The sequence below is a fragment of the Macaca thibetana genome, chromosome 12 (assembly GCF_024542745.1).
Source record: "Macaca thibetana thibetana isolate TM-01 chromosome 12, ASM2454274v1, whole genome shotgun sequence".
NCBI lineage: Eukaryota > Metazoa > Chordata > Mammalia > Primates > Cercopithecidae > Macaca > Macaca thibetana.
The window spans coordinates 41438155-41455721 of NC_065589.1; the positions used below are offsets into that span (position 1 = coordinate 41438155).

Consider the following 17567-nt stretch of genomic DNA (forward strand, 5'->3'; position numbering starts at 1 on the left):
GGGGTATAGGGAGATGATGGTCAAAGGGTACAAAATCTCAATTAGGCAGGGGAAATATGGGGTTTTCTTAGATCTATTGCAGAGAGTAGTAAATATAGTTAATAACAGAGTATTGGACATTTCAAAATTGCTAAGAATAAATTTCAAATATTCTCATTGAAAAAACTTTTAGGCTGGGCGCAGTGGCTCATGCCTGTAATCTCAGCACTTTGGGAGGCCGAGGTGGGTGGATCACCTGAGGTCACCAGTTCAAGACCAGCCTGGCCAACATGGTGAAAACCCATCTCTACAAAAATACAAAAATTAGTCGGACATGATGGCGGGTGCCTGTAATCCCAGCTACTCGGGAGGCTGAGGTGGGAGAATCGCTTGAGCCCAGGAGGCAAAGGTTGCAGTGAGCTGATATTGCGCCATTGTACTCCAGCCTGAGGGACAGAGCCAGAGACTCCATCTCAAAAAAAAGAAAAAAAAGAAAAAACTTTTAAGTATCTCAGGTGATGGTTATGTTAACTAGTTTGGTTTAATTATTCCACATTGTATTCATAAATCATAACATCACTTTTTACCCCATAAATATATACAATTATAAGTTACCAATTTACAAGTAAAAAAAGAAATCCTGGTGGAGAGGCAGCACTCTTAGCTGAGCCGTAAACTTTTATGTATTTATTCATTTATTTATAAACTTTATTTTTTAGAGTAGTTTTGGGTTACAGCAACATTGAGGGGAAAGTATAAAAGATTTCCCATATGCTTACTGCCCCCTCACACACATAGCTTCCCCCATTATCAATATCCCTCCCCAAAAGTGGTAGCATTTGTTATAATCAATGAACCTGTATTGACACATCATTATCACCCAAAGTCCATAGCTGGTATTAGAGTTCACTCTTGGTGTTGTACATTCAATGAGTTTGGACAAATGTGTAATGACATGTATCCACCATTATAGTGTCATACAGAATAGTTTCACTACCCTAAAAATCTGCTGCACTCTGCCTATTCATCCCACCTCCTACCCCTAACCTCAGGTAAACAGTGATCTCTTTACTGTCTCCATAGTTTGACCTTTTTCAGAATGTCATATAGTTGGAATGATACCCTATGTAGCCTTTTTAAATTGGCTTCCTTCACTTAGTAATATGCTTTTAAGGTTCCTCCATGTCTTGTCATCAATAGCTTGATAGCTCATATGGACTCATTTTAACACTCATCATAAACACTGCCAACATCTCTTCCTGGGATGGAGGCTAGAGAGAATTTGGGTTCTAAAATTATCCTGGGTGCTAATGCAGCCCATAGTTTCCCAAGCAAGCTATAGACAAGATTGTGCTATTAGAGAGCAATCTGTGGTCATGCTGGCTCCGTTCAAAACAATGGTTGTAGAAAAGGGTCCCCTCACCCTTTCTGGATAGATGCCAGGATAATGCTTCAGGAAGTGAGGGCCCCAGGCTGAGTATGGTAGCTCACGCCTGTAATCCCAGCACTGTGGGAGTCCAACACAGGAGGATTGCTTGAGTCCAGGAGTACTTCGAAACCAGCCTGGACAACATAGCAAGACCCCATCCCTACAAAAAATTAAAAAATTAGGTGGGCATGGTGGCACATGCCTGTGTTCCCAACTACTTGGGAGGCTGAGGTGGGAAGATCACTTGAGCCTGGGAGGTTGAGGCTGCAGTGAGCTGTGACCATGCCACCACACTCACTCTGGGCAACTGAGTGAGACTCTGACTCAAAAAAAAAAAAAAAAAAGATTTAAAATTGTTTAAAAATAAAAAAGTGAGAACCTCACTTCCTGTGGGAAGGTGGAGGGTAGGATCAGATCAGGGTAACAGCTCAGCTCTGGACTTCTTTTTACTAATGATTGTGGCCTTCTCCTGGGGTCCCACAGGGAGCTTAAAGAGGCCCATGAAGCAGAACTCAGTGAGTTGGAGAACAACTACAAAACAGCCTTGAAGGCGGAGAAGTTGGCTGCCCAAGAGAAGCTAGGTACTGCTGGGACCTGGGAGAATGATCCTGGATGAAGGTCCAGGCAATGGCATTTCTAATAAGCTTCTAGGGTGATTTCTGGGGCACACAAAGGTTTTACTACCTTGGTGATGAATTTGGGGTGGGGAAAGTGTGCAGAAGAGCTCACGTTTGAATTTCAAAATGTGCATATCAGAAGACTAAAGATGACCCTGTTGTTTTCCTTTTATCCAGAGGAGATGGGAAAAGAATACAAGTATTTGAAGAATATGTTTCGTACGTATCAGGTGAGATACAGAGCTCCCTGTTGGATTACAAGAGAAACAAAGCTCATTCCTGGCTAACACTGGGATAAATCTAGAGCTCTTGTCCAGAAAATAATGTCCTGAGATTCCCAGCATCCTTGGACCTAAGTGGCACTAGCTGCACCCAGGGGGAGGATGAACCCGATGGCTTCCATGCATGACAAGTCAGGCACCCAAATCCTGAAGAGCACTACTGAAAAATATGTTTGTGATTACAAAAGTAACAGCTTCTCATTTTTTTAATGGAACTGCAAAAACCAACAATAACAACAAAAAGAAATATTACCATCCGAAGACAACCCCTGTTAATATTTGTACTTTGTTGGACCTACAGTTGAGATCATATTGTATATTGTATAACATCTATATATATTTTTATGCCTTCTTTATCAAGCATATAAGAAACTTTTCCCTCCTTTATAATGACTTGATATTATCATAATGAAATTGCCATTGGGTTCTAAAATTTTACTGTTCCCCTATTATTAGGCATTTGAGTTGTTTCCAATTGCTTGCTATAACAGATAATACCACTTTGAATATCTTTGATTTTAGAAGTAGAGTGCTTGGTCAAAAGGAATGAACTTTAAAAAAAAAAAAAGTCAACTTTTATTTTAGATTCAGGGGATACATGTACAAGTTATTGTGTGATGCTGAGGTTTGGGATATGAATGATCTCATTACCCAGGTAGTGAGCATAGTACCCAATAGTTATTCAACCCTTCCCTCTCTTGTTATCTCCCAATAGCTCCCAGTGTCTACGAGAACACGTGGCATTTGGTTTTCTGTTCCTGTGTTAATTGGCTTAGGATAATAGCCTCTAGGGCCATCCATGTTTCTATGAAGGACATGATTTTGTTTTTTATGGCTGCATAGTATTCCATGGTGTATGTACCACATTTTGTTTAGCCAGTCCACTGTCGGTGGGCACCTAGGTTGATTCTATGTCTTTGCTATTGTGAATTGTCTGTGATGAACATACAAGTGAAGGTGTCTTTTTGGTAGCAAAATTTATTTTCTTTTGGATATATACCCAGTAATGGGATTGCTGGGTCAAATGGTAGTTCTGTTTTAAGTTCTTTGAGAATCTCAAAGCTGTTTTCCACCGTGACTGAACTAATTTACATTCCTACCAATGGTGTATAAGCATTCCCTTTTTCCTCCAACCTCACCTGCATCTGTTGTTTTTTGACTTTTTAAATAACAACCATTCTAATGTGTGTGGGCTGGTATCTCATTGTGGTTTTTGATTTGCACTTCTCTGATGATTAGTGACATGAAGCATTTTTTAAGTTTTCTGATCACTTGCATGTCCTTTTGTTTTTTACACACTATAAAATTCTATTTATGACAAGAAATATGTACATGATTAGAAAAGGTAAAAATTTGGGGACAAAAAGCAGATTAGTATTTACCATGGGCTGGACTGGGATTGGGGGAGGGGTTGACTACAAAGAAATAGAAGGGGATTACTGGAGATGATGTAGTGGTAGTTACATAACTATCCATTTGTCAAACACATTAAATGTATACTGAACAAGGGCACATCTTACTCAATTAAAATGACATTAAAAAAAGAAATGAAAAAGAAGAAATTCCATTTAGAATATTGCAAAACTGTAGATTTAGTTCTAGAATTCTGGATTTCTATAATTTATTTCAAAATACAAGTTTTCAGCCCATTTTTAACTTATCAAATCTTTATTCAGAAATTCAAAGTTTATATTTCAAAACAGCTCATTTAAATTTGACCATAGGCCAAGCACTGTGGCTCACACCTGTAATCGCAGCACTTTGGGAGGCTGAGGCAGGCAGATCACCTGAGGTCAGGAGTTTGAGACCAGCCTGGCCAACATGGCAAAACCCTGTCTCTACTAAAAATACAAAAATTAGTCGGGCATGGTAGCACACACCTGTAATCCCAGCTACTCAGGAAAATGGGGCCGGAGAATCGCTTGAACCTGGGAGGCAGAGGTTACAGTGAGCCGAGATCATGCCACTGCACTCCAGCCTGGGCAACAGAGCAAGACTCTATCTCAAAAAATATATACAAATAAATAAAATAAAAAAGAAATAAATTTGACCCTAAAGCTAACACATGTAAAAATTATATAAAAGAAAAGAAAATTGTTCCAACTTTTTTTTACTTTGGGGTTTAAAAAAAAGTTTTTTTTCAATAGCTGTGGGGGTACAAATGGTTTTTTTGTTACCTGGATGAATTATATAGTGGTGATTCCTGAGACTTTAGTGCATCTATCACCTGAGTAGTGTACATTGTACCTAATGTGTAGGTTTTTTTAATCACAAGCCGCTCTCCCATCTCCCCCTTCTGAGTCTCTAAAATTCATTAATGAATATGCCTTTGCATAGTCATGGCTTAACTCCCACTTATAAGTGACATCATACAGTTTTTTGTTTTCCACTCCTGTGTTACTTCGCTTAGAATAATGGCCTCCAACTCCATCCAAGTTGCTGCAAAAGACATTTCATTCCTTTTAATGACTGAGTAGCAGTCTATGATGTGTATATGCTGCGTTTTCTTTAACCACTCATTAGTCAATGGGCGCTTAGGTTGGTTCCATATCTTTCAACTGTGAATTGTGCTGCTATAAACATACATGTGCAAGTGTCTTTTTCATGTAATGACTCATTTTCCTTTCGATAGAGATCCAGTAGTGGGATTGCTGGATTGAATGTTAAATCTACTTTCAGCTCTTTAAGAAATCTCCATACTGTTTTCCGTAAAAGTTGTACTAATTTACATTCCCACCAGCAGTATATAAGTGTTCCCTTTTCCCCACATCCACACCAAAATACATTTCTTTTTTACTTTGTAATAATGACCATTCTTGCAGAAATAAGGTGGTATCTCATTGTGGCTTTAATTTGCATTTCCCTGACAATTAGTGGTGTTGAGCACTTTTTCATGTTTGTTGGCCATTTGTATATCTTCTTTTGAGAAATATCTATTCATGTCATTTGCCAATTTTTAATGGGATTATTTGTTTTTTTCTTGCTGATTTGTTTTAATTCCTTGTAGATTTTGATAACTAGTCCTTTGTCAGATGCATAGTTTGCAAATATTTTCTCCCATTCTGTGGGTTGTTTGTTTATTATTTCTTTTGCTATACAGAAGCTTTTTAGTTTAATTAGGTTCTATTTATTTATTTTTGGTTTTGTTGCATTTGCTTTTGGGGTCTTAGTCATGAATTATCTGCCTAAGCCAATGACTAAAAGAGTTTTTCTAATGTCTTCTAGAATTTTTATAGTTTCAGGTCTTATATTTAAGTCTTTGATTCATCTTGAGTTGATTTTTCTATAAGGCGAGAAATATGGATCCAGTTGCATTTTTCCACATGTGGCTTGCCCATTCTCCCAGCACTACTTATTTAAAAAAGTATCATTCCCCAATTTATGTTTTTGTTTACTTTGTCAAAGATAAAGTGGCTGTTCATATTTGGCTTTATTTCTGGGTTCTCTATTTTGTTTCCTTGGCCTATGTACCTGCTTTCATACCAGTACCATGCTGTTTTGGTAACTATAGCCTTGTAGTATAATCTGAAGTCTGATAATGTGATGCCTCCAGATTTGTTCTTTTTGCTTAGTATTGCTTTGGCTATTCTGGCTCTTTTTTGATTCCATATGAATTTTAGAATTTGTTTTTCTAATTCTGTGAAAAATGATGTTAGTATTTTGATGGGAATTGCATTGGATCTGTAATGCAAGATTACTTTGGACAGTATGGTCATTTTCACAATATTGATTCTTCCAATCCATGAGCATGGAATGCATTTCCATTTGTTTGCATAATCTATTACTTCTTTCAGCTGTGTTTTATAGTTCTCCTTGTAGAGATCTTTCGCCTCTTTGGTTAAGTACATTCCTAAGTATTTTATTTTTTTTGTAGCTGTTGTAAAAGGGTATCAGTTCCTTACTTGATTCTCAGCTTGGTCATTGTTAATGTATAGCAGTGCTACCAATATATGTACACTGATTTTGTAAGCTGAGACTTTACTGAATTCGTTTATCAAATCTTAGAGTCTTTGGAGGAGTCTTTAGGATTTTCTAGGTATACAATTATATAATCTTCAAACAGCAATAGTTTGACTTCCTGTTTTCCAATTCGGATGCCCTTTTTCTTTCTCCTTTCTAATTGCTCTAGCTAGGACTTCCAGAACTATGTTGAATGAGAATGGTGAAAGTGGACATCTTGTCTTGTTCCAGTTCTCAAGGGCAATGCTTTCAACTTTTTTCCATTCAGTATGATGTTGGCTGTGGGTTTGTCATATATGGCTTTTATTATTTTGAGGTAGGTTCCTTCTATGCCTAGTTTGTTGAGAGTTTTAATTATAAAGGATGCTGGATTTTATTAAATGCTTTTTCTGAATCTATTGAGATGATCATATGTTTTTTGTTTTCAGTTCTGTTTATGTATCACATTTATTGACTTGTGTATGTTAAACCATCCCTGTATCCCTGGGACAAAATCCTCTTGAATTTTCTTTTTGATGTGCTATTGGGTGTGGATAGCTAGTATTTTCTTGAGAATTTTTGCATCTATGTTCAACATCAGTGAAATTGGTGTGTAGGTTTTTTTATTTGTTGTGTCCTTTCCTGGTTTGAGTATCAGGGTGATACTGGCTGCATAGAATGATTTAGGGAGGATTCCCTCTTTCTCAATCTTTTGGAATCGTTTCGGTAGGATTGGTACCAATTCTTTGAACATCTGGTGGAATTCAGCTGTGAATCCATCTAGTCCTGGGCTGTTGTTGTTGTTGTTGTTGTTGTTGTTGTTGTTGGCAATTTTTAAATTACTGATTCAATCTCACTGCTTGTATTCATCTGTCCAGGGTTTCTGTTTCTTCCTGGTTTAATACAGGAGAGTTGTAACTTTCCAGGAATTTGTCTATTTCCTGTAGATTTTCTAGTTTGTATGCAAAAAGGTGTTCATAGTAGCCTCAAGTGATCTTTTGTATTTCTGTGGTTCTGTGGGTTGTCTCCAATTTCATTTCTAATTGTGCTTATTTAGATCTTCTCTCCCCTCTTTGTTTGGTTAATGTTTTCTTCTTATCTTAGCTAATTTAGTCTATCTATTTTATTTTTTCAAAGAATCAGCTTTTTGTTTCATTGATCTTTGTATTTTTTGTTTGAATTTCAGTTAGTGCTGCTCTGATCTTTGTTATTTCTTTTCTTCTTCTATTTTAGGGCTTAGTTTTGTTTTTGTTTGTTTGTTTCTCGAGTTCCTTGCAGTGTGACATTAAGTTGTCAATTTGTGCTCTTTCAGACTTTTTGATGCAGGCGTTTAGCACTATAAACTTTCCTAATACTGTTTTTGCTGTATCCCAGAGGTTTTTTCAGTTTTTAGTTTTGAGACAGAGCCTCACTCTGTCAACCATGCTGGAGTGCAGTGGCACCATCTTGGCTCACTGCAACCTCTGCCTCCCAGGTTCAAGTAATTTTAGTGCCTCAGCCTCCCAAGTAGCTGAGACTGAGACTACAGGCACATACTACCACATCCAGCTAATTTTTGTATTTTTAGTAAGGATGGAGTTTCACCGTGTTGGCCAGGCTGGTTTCAAACTCCTGGTCTCAAGTGATCCCCCTGTTTGGCCTCCCAAAGTGCTAGAATTACAGGTGTGAGCCACCGCACCCCACCTATCCCAAAGGTTTTGATAACTTGTGTCATTAAAATTCAATTCAAAATTTTTTTAAAATTTCCATCTTGATTTCATTGTTTACCCCAGATAACATTCAGGAACAGATTATTTTATTTCCATGTATCTGTATAGCTTTGAAGAATCCCTTTGAAGTTGATTTTTCATTTTATTCTGCCATGGCCTGAGAAGATACTTCATATGATTTCAATTTTTAAAAATTTATTGAGACTTGTTTTGTGACCTATCATATGGCCTATCTTAGAGACTGTTCTATGTGCTGATGAGAAGAATATATATTCTATAGTTCTTGGGTAGAATGTTCTGTAAATAGCTGTTATGTCCATTTGTTCTAGCATGTTATTTAAGTCCATTATTTCTCTGTTGACTTTCTGTCTCAAAGATTTGTCTAGTGCTGTCAGTGGTACATTAAAGTACTCTACCATTACTGTGTTGCAGTCTATCTCATTTCTTAGGTCTAATAGTAATTGTTTTATGAATCTGCAAGCTCCAGTGTTAGACGCATGTAAATTTAGGATTGTAATACCTTCTTGTTGGATTGATCCTTTTATCATTATATTGACTGACTTTGTTTTGTTTTACGGTTGTTGCTTTGAAGTTTGTTTTGTCTGACATAAGAATAACTACTCCTGCTTGCTTTTGGTGTCCATTTGCATGGAATATCTTTTTCCACCCTTTTACCTTGAGTTTATTTGAATCCTTTCATGTTAGGTGAGTCTCTTGAAGAGCGCAGATATTTGGATTGTGATTTTTGTTACCCATTTTGCCATTCTGTATTTTTTTTTTTTTTTTTTTTTTGAGACAGAGTCTCACTCTGTTGCCCAGGCTGGAGTGCAGTGGCACCATCTCGGCTCACTGCAAACTCCACCTCTCGGGTTCACGCCATTCTCCTGCCTCAGCCTCCCAAGTAGCTGGGACTGCAGGTGCCTGCCACCGCGCCCAGCTAATTTTTTTGTATTTTAGTAGAGATGGGGTTTCACCGTGGTCTTGATCTCCTGACCTTGTGATCTGCCCACCTCGACCTTCCAAAGTGCTGAGATTACAGGCGTGAGCCACGCCATACTGTATTTTTTAAGTGGAGCACTTAGGCCATTTACATTCAAAATTAATATTGAGATGTGAAGTACTGTTCTCTTCATGATGTTAATTGTTATGTATATGATTTTTCTTTTTTCATTCCTTTATTGTTTTATAGACTTTATGAGTTTTAAGCTTTCAAGAGGTTCTATTTTGGTGCATATTGGGCTTTTGTTTCAATGTTTAAAACTCCTTTTAGCCTGCCTACCTTCCTTTCCTTTCCTTCCCTCCCTCCCTCCCTCCCTTCTTTCTTTCTTTCTTTCTCTCTATCTCTCTTTCTTTTTCTTTTCTTTTCTTTTCTTTTCTTTTTTTTCTGACAGAGTCTGGCTCTGTTGCCCAGGCTAGAGTGCAATGGTGCAATCTTGGCTCACTGCAACCTCTGCCCCCTGGGTTAAAGAGATTTTCATGCCTCAGCCTCCCGAGTTTGTTTTTTTTTTTTTTTTTTGTATTTTTTAGTAGAGACAGGGTTTCGCCATGTGGCCAGGCTGGTAGCATTTCTCGTAGTGTTGGTTTGCTAGTGACAAATTCCCTCAGCATTTGTTTATCTGAAAATGATTTTATTTCTCCTTCAATTATAAAACCTAGTTTGACAGGATACAAAATTCTTGGCTGACAGTTTTTCTGTTTAAGGAGAGTGAAGATAAGACCCCGATACCTTCTGGCTTGTAAGGTTTCTGCTGAGAAGTCTGCTGTTGTTCTGATAGGTTTTCCTTTATAGCTTACCTGATGCTTTTGTCTTGCTGCTCTTAGAATTATTTCCTTCACGTTGACTTTAGATAGCCTGATGACTATATGCCTTAGTGAAGATCTTTTTGCAATTAATTTCCCAGGAGTTCTTTGAGCTTCTTGGATTTGGATTTCTAGATCTCTAGCCAGGCCAGAAAGGTTTTCCTCAATTATTCCCTCACAAAAGTTTTCCAGACTTATTATTTTCTCTTCTCCCTCTGGAACACCAATTATTCTTAGGTTTGGCTATTTAACATAATCCCATATTTCTTGGAGACTTTGTTCATTTCTTTTGATTCTTTTTTCTTTATTTTTTTCTGATTGGGTTAATTTAAAAACCTTGTCTTCAAGCTCTGAAATTCTTTCTTCTACTTGTTCTAGTCTATTGTTAAAGCTTTCTACTGCATTTTGTAATTCCCTAAATGTGTCTTTCATTTCCAGAAATTCTTATTGATTTTTCTTGATAATATCTATCTCTCTAGAAAAATTTTCATTCATATCCTGAACCACTTTTTAAATTTCTTTATAATAGTTTTCACCTTTCTCTGAAATCTCCTTGAGTAGCTTAATAATTGATCTTCTGAATTCTTTATCTGGTATTTTAAAGAGTTCATCTTGCTTTGGATCCATTGCTGGAGAGCTAGTGTTATCTTTTGGGGGTGTTATAGAACCTTGTTTTGTCATATTACCAGAGTTACCTTTCTGGTTCCTCCTCATTTGGGTAGATTATTTCTTCTAATTACCCTTGAATTTATGTTTGATTTGACTGTGTTTCTTTTTTTGTTTGTTTTTCAATTTCTTTTTTCCACTTAAGGATGTGACTTTAATGTTTATCATATTAATGCCTAATTTGGTTCTTGGTGCTTTCGGGGGTGAAGACTCTGTAATATTTCCTTGGTTAGAGAGAGTTTTTACATGTGGCTTTCTCAGATGCTGGTTGTAGTAGCATTGTGCCTGGTATATTAGCAAGATCACTGTCTCCTATGGGGCTATAATGATAGAGGTGTCTTAAAGTTTATCTCATTCCCCCATGGCATGCACTTCATTTATTTATTTTTGACAGTTTTTTGTTTGTTTGTTTGTTTTTTGTTTTTGAGGCTGAGTCTCACTCTGTCGCCCAGACTGGAGTGCAATGACATGATCTCACTGCAATCTCTGCCTCCTGGGTTCAAGCAATTCTTGTGCCTCAGCCTCCCGAGTAGCTGGGATTATAGGCACCCACCACCACACCCAGCTAATTTTTGTATTTTTATTAGAGACAGGGTTTCACCATGTTGGCCAGGCTGGTCTCGAACCCTTGACCTCAAGTGATCCACCCGCCTCAGCCTCCCAAAGTGTTAGGATTACAGGCATAAGCCACTGCGCCCGAACTTTTCTCCAGTATTTTATTTGCTAGTTTGATGGTTCCAGCTTTAGGCTGGTAGGGGAGGTGTCCCTGGGTAGGAATCAGCTGTGGCTAAAGCACGTGGGTAAATGCAATACCCAATGATGGGCAGAGGTCTCAGCCTTGACAGAGGTAGCTGGAGGAGTGAGTTGCACTGAGGTCTTACTGGGAGTGAGGATTGGAGCCACCTCAGCTCCCCTGCCAGGTTAGCAGGAAAGTTCTCCCTCTCAGAAACATTCCTGTTTCAGTGCTCAGCTTTTCCAATCAGGTAGGCACCTCTTTTCATCTGCAGGAATTTTGATGTTCCAAATAGAGAGAAATTGTGACCGTCTCTCATACAAGCCTGAACCTGGAGGGTGCCTCTCCTATGGGGATGCAGTCACCCTGATGTCTTCCAGAAAGTCTGTCTATAGTGGCACTCACACTGAGCTCCTATGGGAGAAGCCCCAACTGTGCCTGCAGTGGTAGACAATGGGTTGGGGGGATATATCCCCTTCTCCAGAACCCTTCACACACACCAGGGTTGTCTGTCTGTTGGGTTAGAGCTGAAGACTTTTCCTGCTAAGCCCAGCTCAGCTGGAAAAAACTTCCCACCAGTAGAAAGATCTGGTTCTCAAGTCCTGCTATCTGGATTATTTTGTCCCACAGGGTGTTCTCTTGATGGGGTGCACTCCCTGTTCCCCTAGGATCAGGGGGATCCCACTCCTAAGGGAACAGGGTCTCTGGGTCTAGCTGCCCAGTGAAGGTACCACACTCTGAGCTGGTGCTAGGGAATATCTGCAAGGGATCCAGTGATGTAACCTCTCCTCAAGTCTCCCAACAGTGGGTAGCAGCACCAGCTCTAATGGGCGTGGCAGGGTAATAGACTCTGTGAGAGTCCTTGGTTATTGATAGCCTTAGTGTGTTGGCTTTCTCGAACACTGGTTTTAGTAGTAATGAACTGGTCCTGTGGACAAACTCAGGACCTCCTGGTTAGCCAGAGTGGTGCAGGCAGTGGTGATAGCTGAGATTACACAGCCATCTTCTTCCTGGGCACATTGTTATTCTACCAGGAGATGCTATAATGGCTTGCAAAAGAGAACCAGCTGCAATAGTAGCAATAGGATTTTTGCTTGCTTTATGTTGTCCAGAGGGGTTACTCTGGTTTCTCAGGCAATGAGTGGGGCTATAAAGCTCCCAAGAGTTTCTGTCCTTTGTGTTAAACTACCAGGGCAGGTGACAGGGCAAAGCCAGATGAGGGTTGGTTCAGGTGGGTTTGTGCTCTGAGTCTCCCTGTGCAGGGCAAGCAGCAGCCCCTGTGGGTGTCAAGGGGCAGGAGTGGTTCTCAGGCCACTGGGTTAATGTTCCAAAAGGCAGTGTTGCTGCATTTGCCGCACAGTAGAATTTGTGCGGAGTGGGGAGAAGCAGGTGGCTGTGAGCCCCACACAGATCCCATGCACTTGGAAAGACAGATGCACTCCCACCGTGTTCCACTGGCAGCAGCAAGCTAAGTTCCAGTTAGCCTGCACTCAGAACTTGCAACTGTCCCGAGTCATATACGTTCCCTGCAGAGATAGCAACCATAGCTTTCAGGCCAAGCCCCTCCCTGTCCACTGCAAAGCCAGGCACCTTGTTCTACACTGGCAGCTCTTGCACTCATGGCTGCAGCCCACTTTTCACTCTCCTCTACCCTGGCCCTGGCCAAGGGAGTTCATCCCCACCTAAGGGAGACTTCTTTCAACCTGCAACCACTGCCCAAACTTTTTAGTTGTCCTCCACAGGGTTCCCTGTGAGGAACAGTAAGAAATGGCTTACCTCTGTCCATGCTGGAATCTGGGAGTGCATGCAAGAATCTTCCTGCCACTGCTCCCACTTTTATATTCCACATCCCTCCCCAAGTCAGTTCCTGTGCTGAGTAGGGTTAGGGCTTTCTCCCATGGTCTGGACTTTCAGGGTCCCCAGTGGGGGTGTGTATTCCAGGAGTAATGCAGAGTGAGTCTTCCCTTTCACACTCTGGGAACTCACAGTCCTTCACCTGAATCACAGTGTAACCTGCAGCCTTCTGCTTCCTTCAAAGGGTCTATAGATTCCTTTGGTTTTCCTATTCAGTTTCTGCATTGCTTCTTGAAAAAAGTTCAGTGTCAATCTCTACAACTATTTTGTTTTTCCAAGTGGGAGAAGTATGCTAGCAATGCCTCTAATCTGCCATTTTGGAAAAACACAAACAAACTTCTGTCTTCTTTTGAGAAGTGTCTGTTCATGTCTTTTGCCCACTTTTTAATGGGGTTGTTTTTTGCTTGTTCAAGTGTTTAAGTTACTTATAGATTCTGGATATTAGACATTTGTCAGATGCATAGTTTGTGAATATTTTCTCCTTCTTTGTAGATTGCCTGTTTACTTTGTTGATAGTTTGGGGGTTTTTTTGTTTTGTTTTGTTTTGGGTTTTTTTGTTTTTTTGTTTTTTTTTTTTTTTTTTTTTTTTTACTGTGCAGAAGCTCTTTAGTTTAATTAGGTCCCACTTGTCAATTTTTGTTTTTGTTGCAGTTGCTTTGAGGACTTAGTCATAAATTCTTTCCCAAGGCCAATGTCCAGAATGGTGTTTCCTAGGTTTTCTTCTAGGATTCTTAGAGTTTGAGGTCTTACGTTTAAATCTTTAATCCATCTTGAGTTGATTTTTGTATATGGTGAAAGGTAGGGGTCCAGTTTTATTGTTCTGCATATGGCTAGTCAGCTATCCCAGCACGATTTATGAATAGGGAACTCTTTCCCCACCACTTGTTTTTGTCTACTTTGTTGAAGATCAGATGGTTGTAGGTGTGCAGCTTTATTTCTGAGTTTGCTATTCTATTCCATTGGTCTATGTATCTGTCTTTGTATCAGTACCAAGCTGTTTTGGTTACCGTAGCCTTATTTTTTTTTCAATTTTTTTTTTTATTTCCATAGGTTATTGGGGAGCAGGTGGTGTTTGGTTACATGAGTAAGTACTTTAGTGGTGATTTGTGAGATTTTGGTGCACCCATCACCCGAGCAGTATACACTGCAGTCAATTTGTAGTCGTTTAGCCCTCACCCCCTTCCCACTCTTTCCCCTGAGTCCTCAAAATCCATTGTGTTATTCTTATGCCTTTGCATCCTCATAGCTTAGTTCTCACTTATGAGTGAGAACATACGATGTTTGGTTTTCCATTCCTGAGTTACTTCACTTAGAATAAGTCTCCAATCTCATCCAAGTTGTGTTGAATGGCATTAATTCATTCCTTTTTTATGGATGAGTAGTATTCCATTTTTTATATATATATATACACACACACACACACACACACACACACACACACACCACAGTTCTTTTATTCACTCATTGATTGATGGACATTTGGGTTGGTTCCACATTTTTGTTATTGTGAATTATGCTGCTATAAACATGCGTGTGTAAGTATCTTTTTCATGTAATGACTTCTTTTCCTCTGGGTAGATACCCAGTAGTGGGATTGCTGGATCAAATGGTAGTTCTACTTTTAGTTCTTTAAGGAATCTCTATGTTGCTTTCCATAGTACAACTACTATGTACACATCCATGCCAACATCTATTTTTTTTTTATTATGGCCATTCTTGTAGGAGTAAGGTGGTATGTCATTGTGGTTTTGATTTGTATTTCCCTGATCATTAGTGATGTTGAGCACTTTTTCATATGTTTGTTGGCTAATTGTATATCTTCTTTTCAGAATTGTCTATTCATGTCCTTAGCCCACTTTTTGATGGGTTATTTGGTTTTTTTCTTGCTAATTTGTTTTAGTAGATTCTGGATATTAGTCCTTTGTCAGATGTATAGATTGTGAAGATTTTCTCCCACTCTGTGGGTTGTCTGTTTGCCCTGTTGACTGTTCCTTTTGCCATGCAAAAGCTCTTTAGTTTAATTAAGTCCCAGCCATTTATCTTTGCTTTTATTGCATTTGCTTTTGGGTTCTTGGTCACAAAATCCTTGCCTAAGCCAATGTCTAGAAGGGTTTTTCTGATGTTATCTTCTAGAATTTTTATATTTTCAGGTCTTAGATTTAAGTCCTTGATCCATCTTGCATTGATTTTTGTGTAAGGTGAGAGATGAGAATCCAGTTTCATTCTTCTACATGTGGCTAGCCAATTATCCCAGCACCATTTGTTGAATAAGGTGTCCTTTCCCCACTTTATATTTTTGTTTGCTTAGTCAAAGATCAGTTGGCTGTAAGTATTTGGGTTTATTTCTGAGTTCACTATTCTATTCCATTGGTCTATGTGCTTTTATTTATAGTAGTACCATGCTGTTTTGGTGACTGTGGCCATATAATATAGTTTGAAATCAGGTAATGTGATGTCTCCAGATTTGCTGGGTTTTTTGTTTTTTGATTTTTTGTTTGTTTGTTTTGTTTTGCTTTGCTTCATCTTGCTTTGGCTATGTGGGCTCTTTTTTGGTTCCATATGAATTTTAGGATTTTTTTTTCTAGTTCTGTGAAAAACAATGGTGGTATTTTGATGGGAATTGCGTTAAATTTGTAGATTGCTTTTGGCAGTATGATCTTTTTCACAATATTGATTCTACCCATCAATGTGCAGGGGATGTGTTTCCATTTGTTTGTGTCATCTATGATTTCTTTCAGCAGTGTTTTATAGTTTTCCTTGTAGAGGTCTTGCACCTCCTTGGTTAGGTATATTCCTAAAAATTTTATTTTTCTGTTGCAGCTATTGTAAAAGGGGTTGAGTTCTTGATTTGATTTTCAACTTAGTCACTGTCAGTGTATAGCAGAGCTACTGATTTGTGCATATTAATTTTGTATCTGGAAACTTTACTGAATTCTTTTATCAGTTCTAGGAGCTTTTTGGAGGAACCTTTAGGGTTTTGTAGGTATACAATTATATCATCAGCAAACAGCAACAGTTTGACTTCCTCTTTACTGATTTGGGTGCCCTTTATTTCTCTTGTCTGATTGCTCTGGCTAGGATTTCCAGTACTATGTTGAAGAGGAGTGGTGAGAGTGGGCATCCTTGTCTTGTTCCAGTCCTCAGTGGGAATGCTTCCAACTTTTCCCCATTCAGTATGGTGTTGGCTGTGGGTTTGTCATAGATGGCTTTTATTACAAGGTATGGCCCTCATGTGCCAATTTTGCTGAGAGTTTTAATCATAAAGCAATGCTGAATTTTGTCAAATGCTTTTTCTGCATCTATTGAAATGATCATGTGATTTTTCATTCTTTTTATGTTGTGTATCACATTTATTGACTTGAGTATATTAAGCTTAAATCCCTGGTATGAAACCCACTTGATTGTGGTGGATTGTCTTTTTGATAGGTTGTTGGATTCAGTTAGCCAGTATTTTGTTAAGGATTTTTGCATCTATGTTCATCAAGGATATTGGTCTGTAGTTTTCTTTTTTGGTTATGTCTTTTCCTGGTTTTAGTATGATACTGGCTTCATAGAATGATTTAGGGAAGATTTCCTCTTTCTCTGTTTTGTGGAATAGTGTCAATGGGATTGGTACCAATCCTTCTTTGAATGTCTGGTGGAATTCTGCTTGAATCCATTTGGTTCTGTACTTTTTTTTTGTTGGTAATTTTTTTATTATCATTCCAATCTCACTGCTTGTTATTGGTCTGTTCAGAGTATCTAATTCTTCCTGATTTAAGCTAGGAGGGTTGTATCTTTCCAGGAATTTATCCATCTCCTCTAGGTTTTCTAGTTTATGTGCATAAAGGTGTTCATAGTATCCTTGAATGATCTCTTGTACTTTGTGGTGTCAGTTGTAATATCTCCCTTTTCGTTTCTAATTAAGCGTATGTGGATTTTTTTCTCTTCTTGGTTAATCTTGCTAATGATCTATCAATTTTATTTATCTTTTCAAAGAACCAGCTTTTTGTTTCATGTATCTTTTGTATTTTTTATTTGTTTGTTAGTTTGTTTGATTTCATTCAGTTCTGCTCTGATCTTGGTTATTTCCTTTCTTCTGTTGGGTTTGTGTTTGGTTTGTTCCTGCTTCTCTAGTTCCTTGAGGTGTGACTTTAGGTTGTCTCTTTTTGCTCTTTCAGACTTTTTGATATAAGTGTTTAGGACTATTAGCTTTCCTCTTTGCACTGCCTTTGCTGTATCCCAGAGGTTTTGATAGGTTTTATGTCACTGTTGTCTTTCAGTTTGAAGAATTTTTTTTAATTTCCTTATTGGTTTCATTGTTGACCCAATACTCATTCAGGAGCAAGTTACTTAATTTCCATGTATTTGCATGGTTTTGAACATTCCTTTTGAAGTTGATTGCCAGTTTTATTCCACTGTGGTCTGAGAGAGTGCTTGAAATAATTTCAATTTTAAATTTATTGAGGGTTGTTTTGTGGCCTATCATATGGTCTATCTTGGAGAAAGTTGCATGTGCTGTTGAATAGAATGTATATTCTGTGGTTGTTGGATAGAATGTTCTATAAATATCTCTTAAAT

At 38.5% G+C, this 17567-nt stretch overlaps 1 protein-coding gene across 3 annotated transcripts in view; it reads left to right on the forward strand.

The window, feature by feature from the left end:
* FLACC1 (flagellum associated containing coiled-coil domains 1) overlaps window positions 1–17567 on the forward strand; it is a 63936-nt gene that overhangs the window by 25061 nt on the left and 21308 nt on the right. For all 3 annotated transcript variants that reach the window (XM_050750658.1, XM_050750656.1, XM_050750657.1), the window contains exons 8-9: window positions 1892–1989; window positions 2203–2255. In XM_050750658.1, the coding sequence (XP_050606615.1) occupies window positions 1892–1989; window positions 2203–2255 (151 nt within the window). The remainder of the gene's footprint in view (window positions 1–1891; window positions 1990–2202; window positions 2256–17567) is intronic.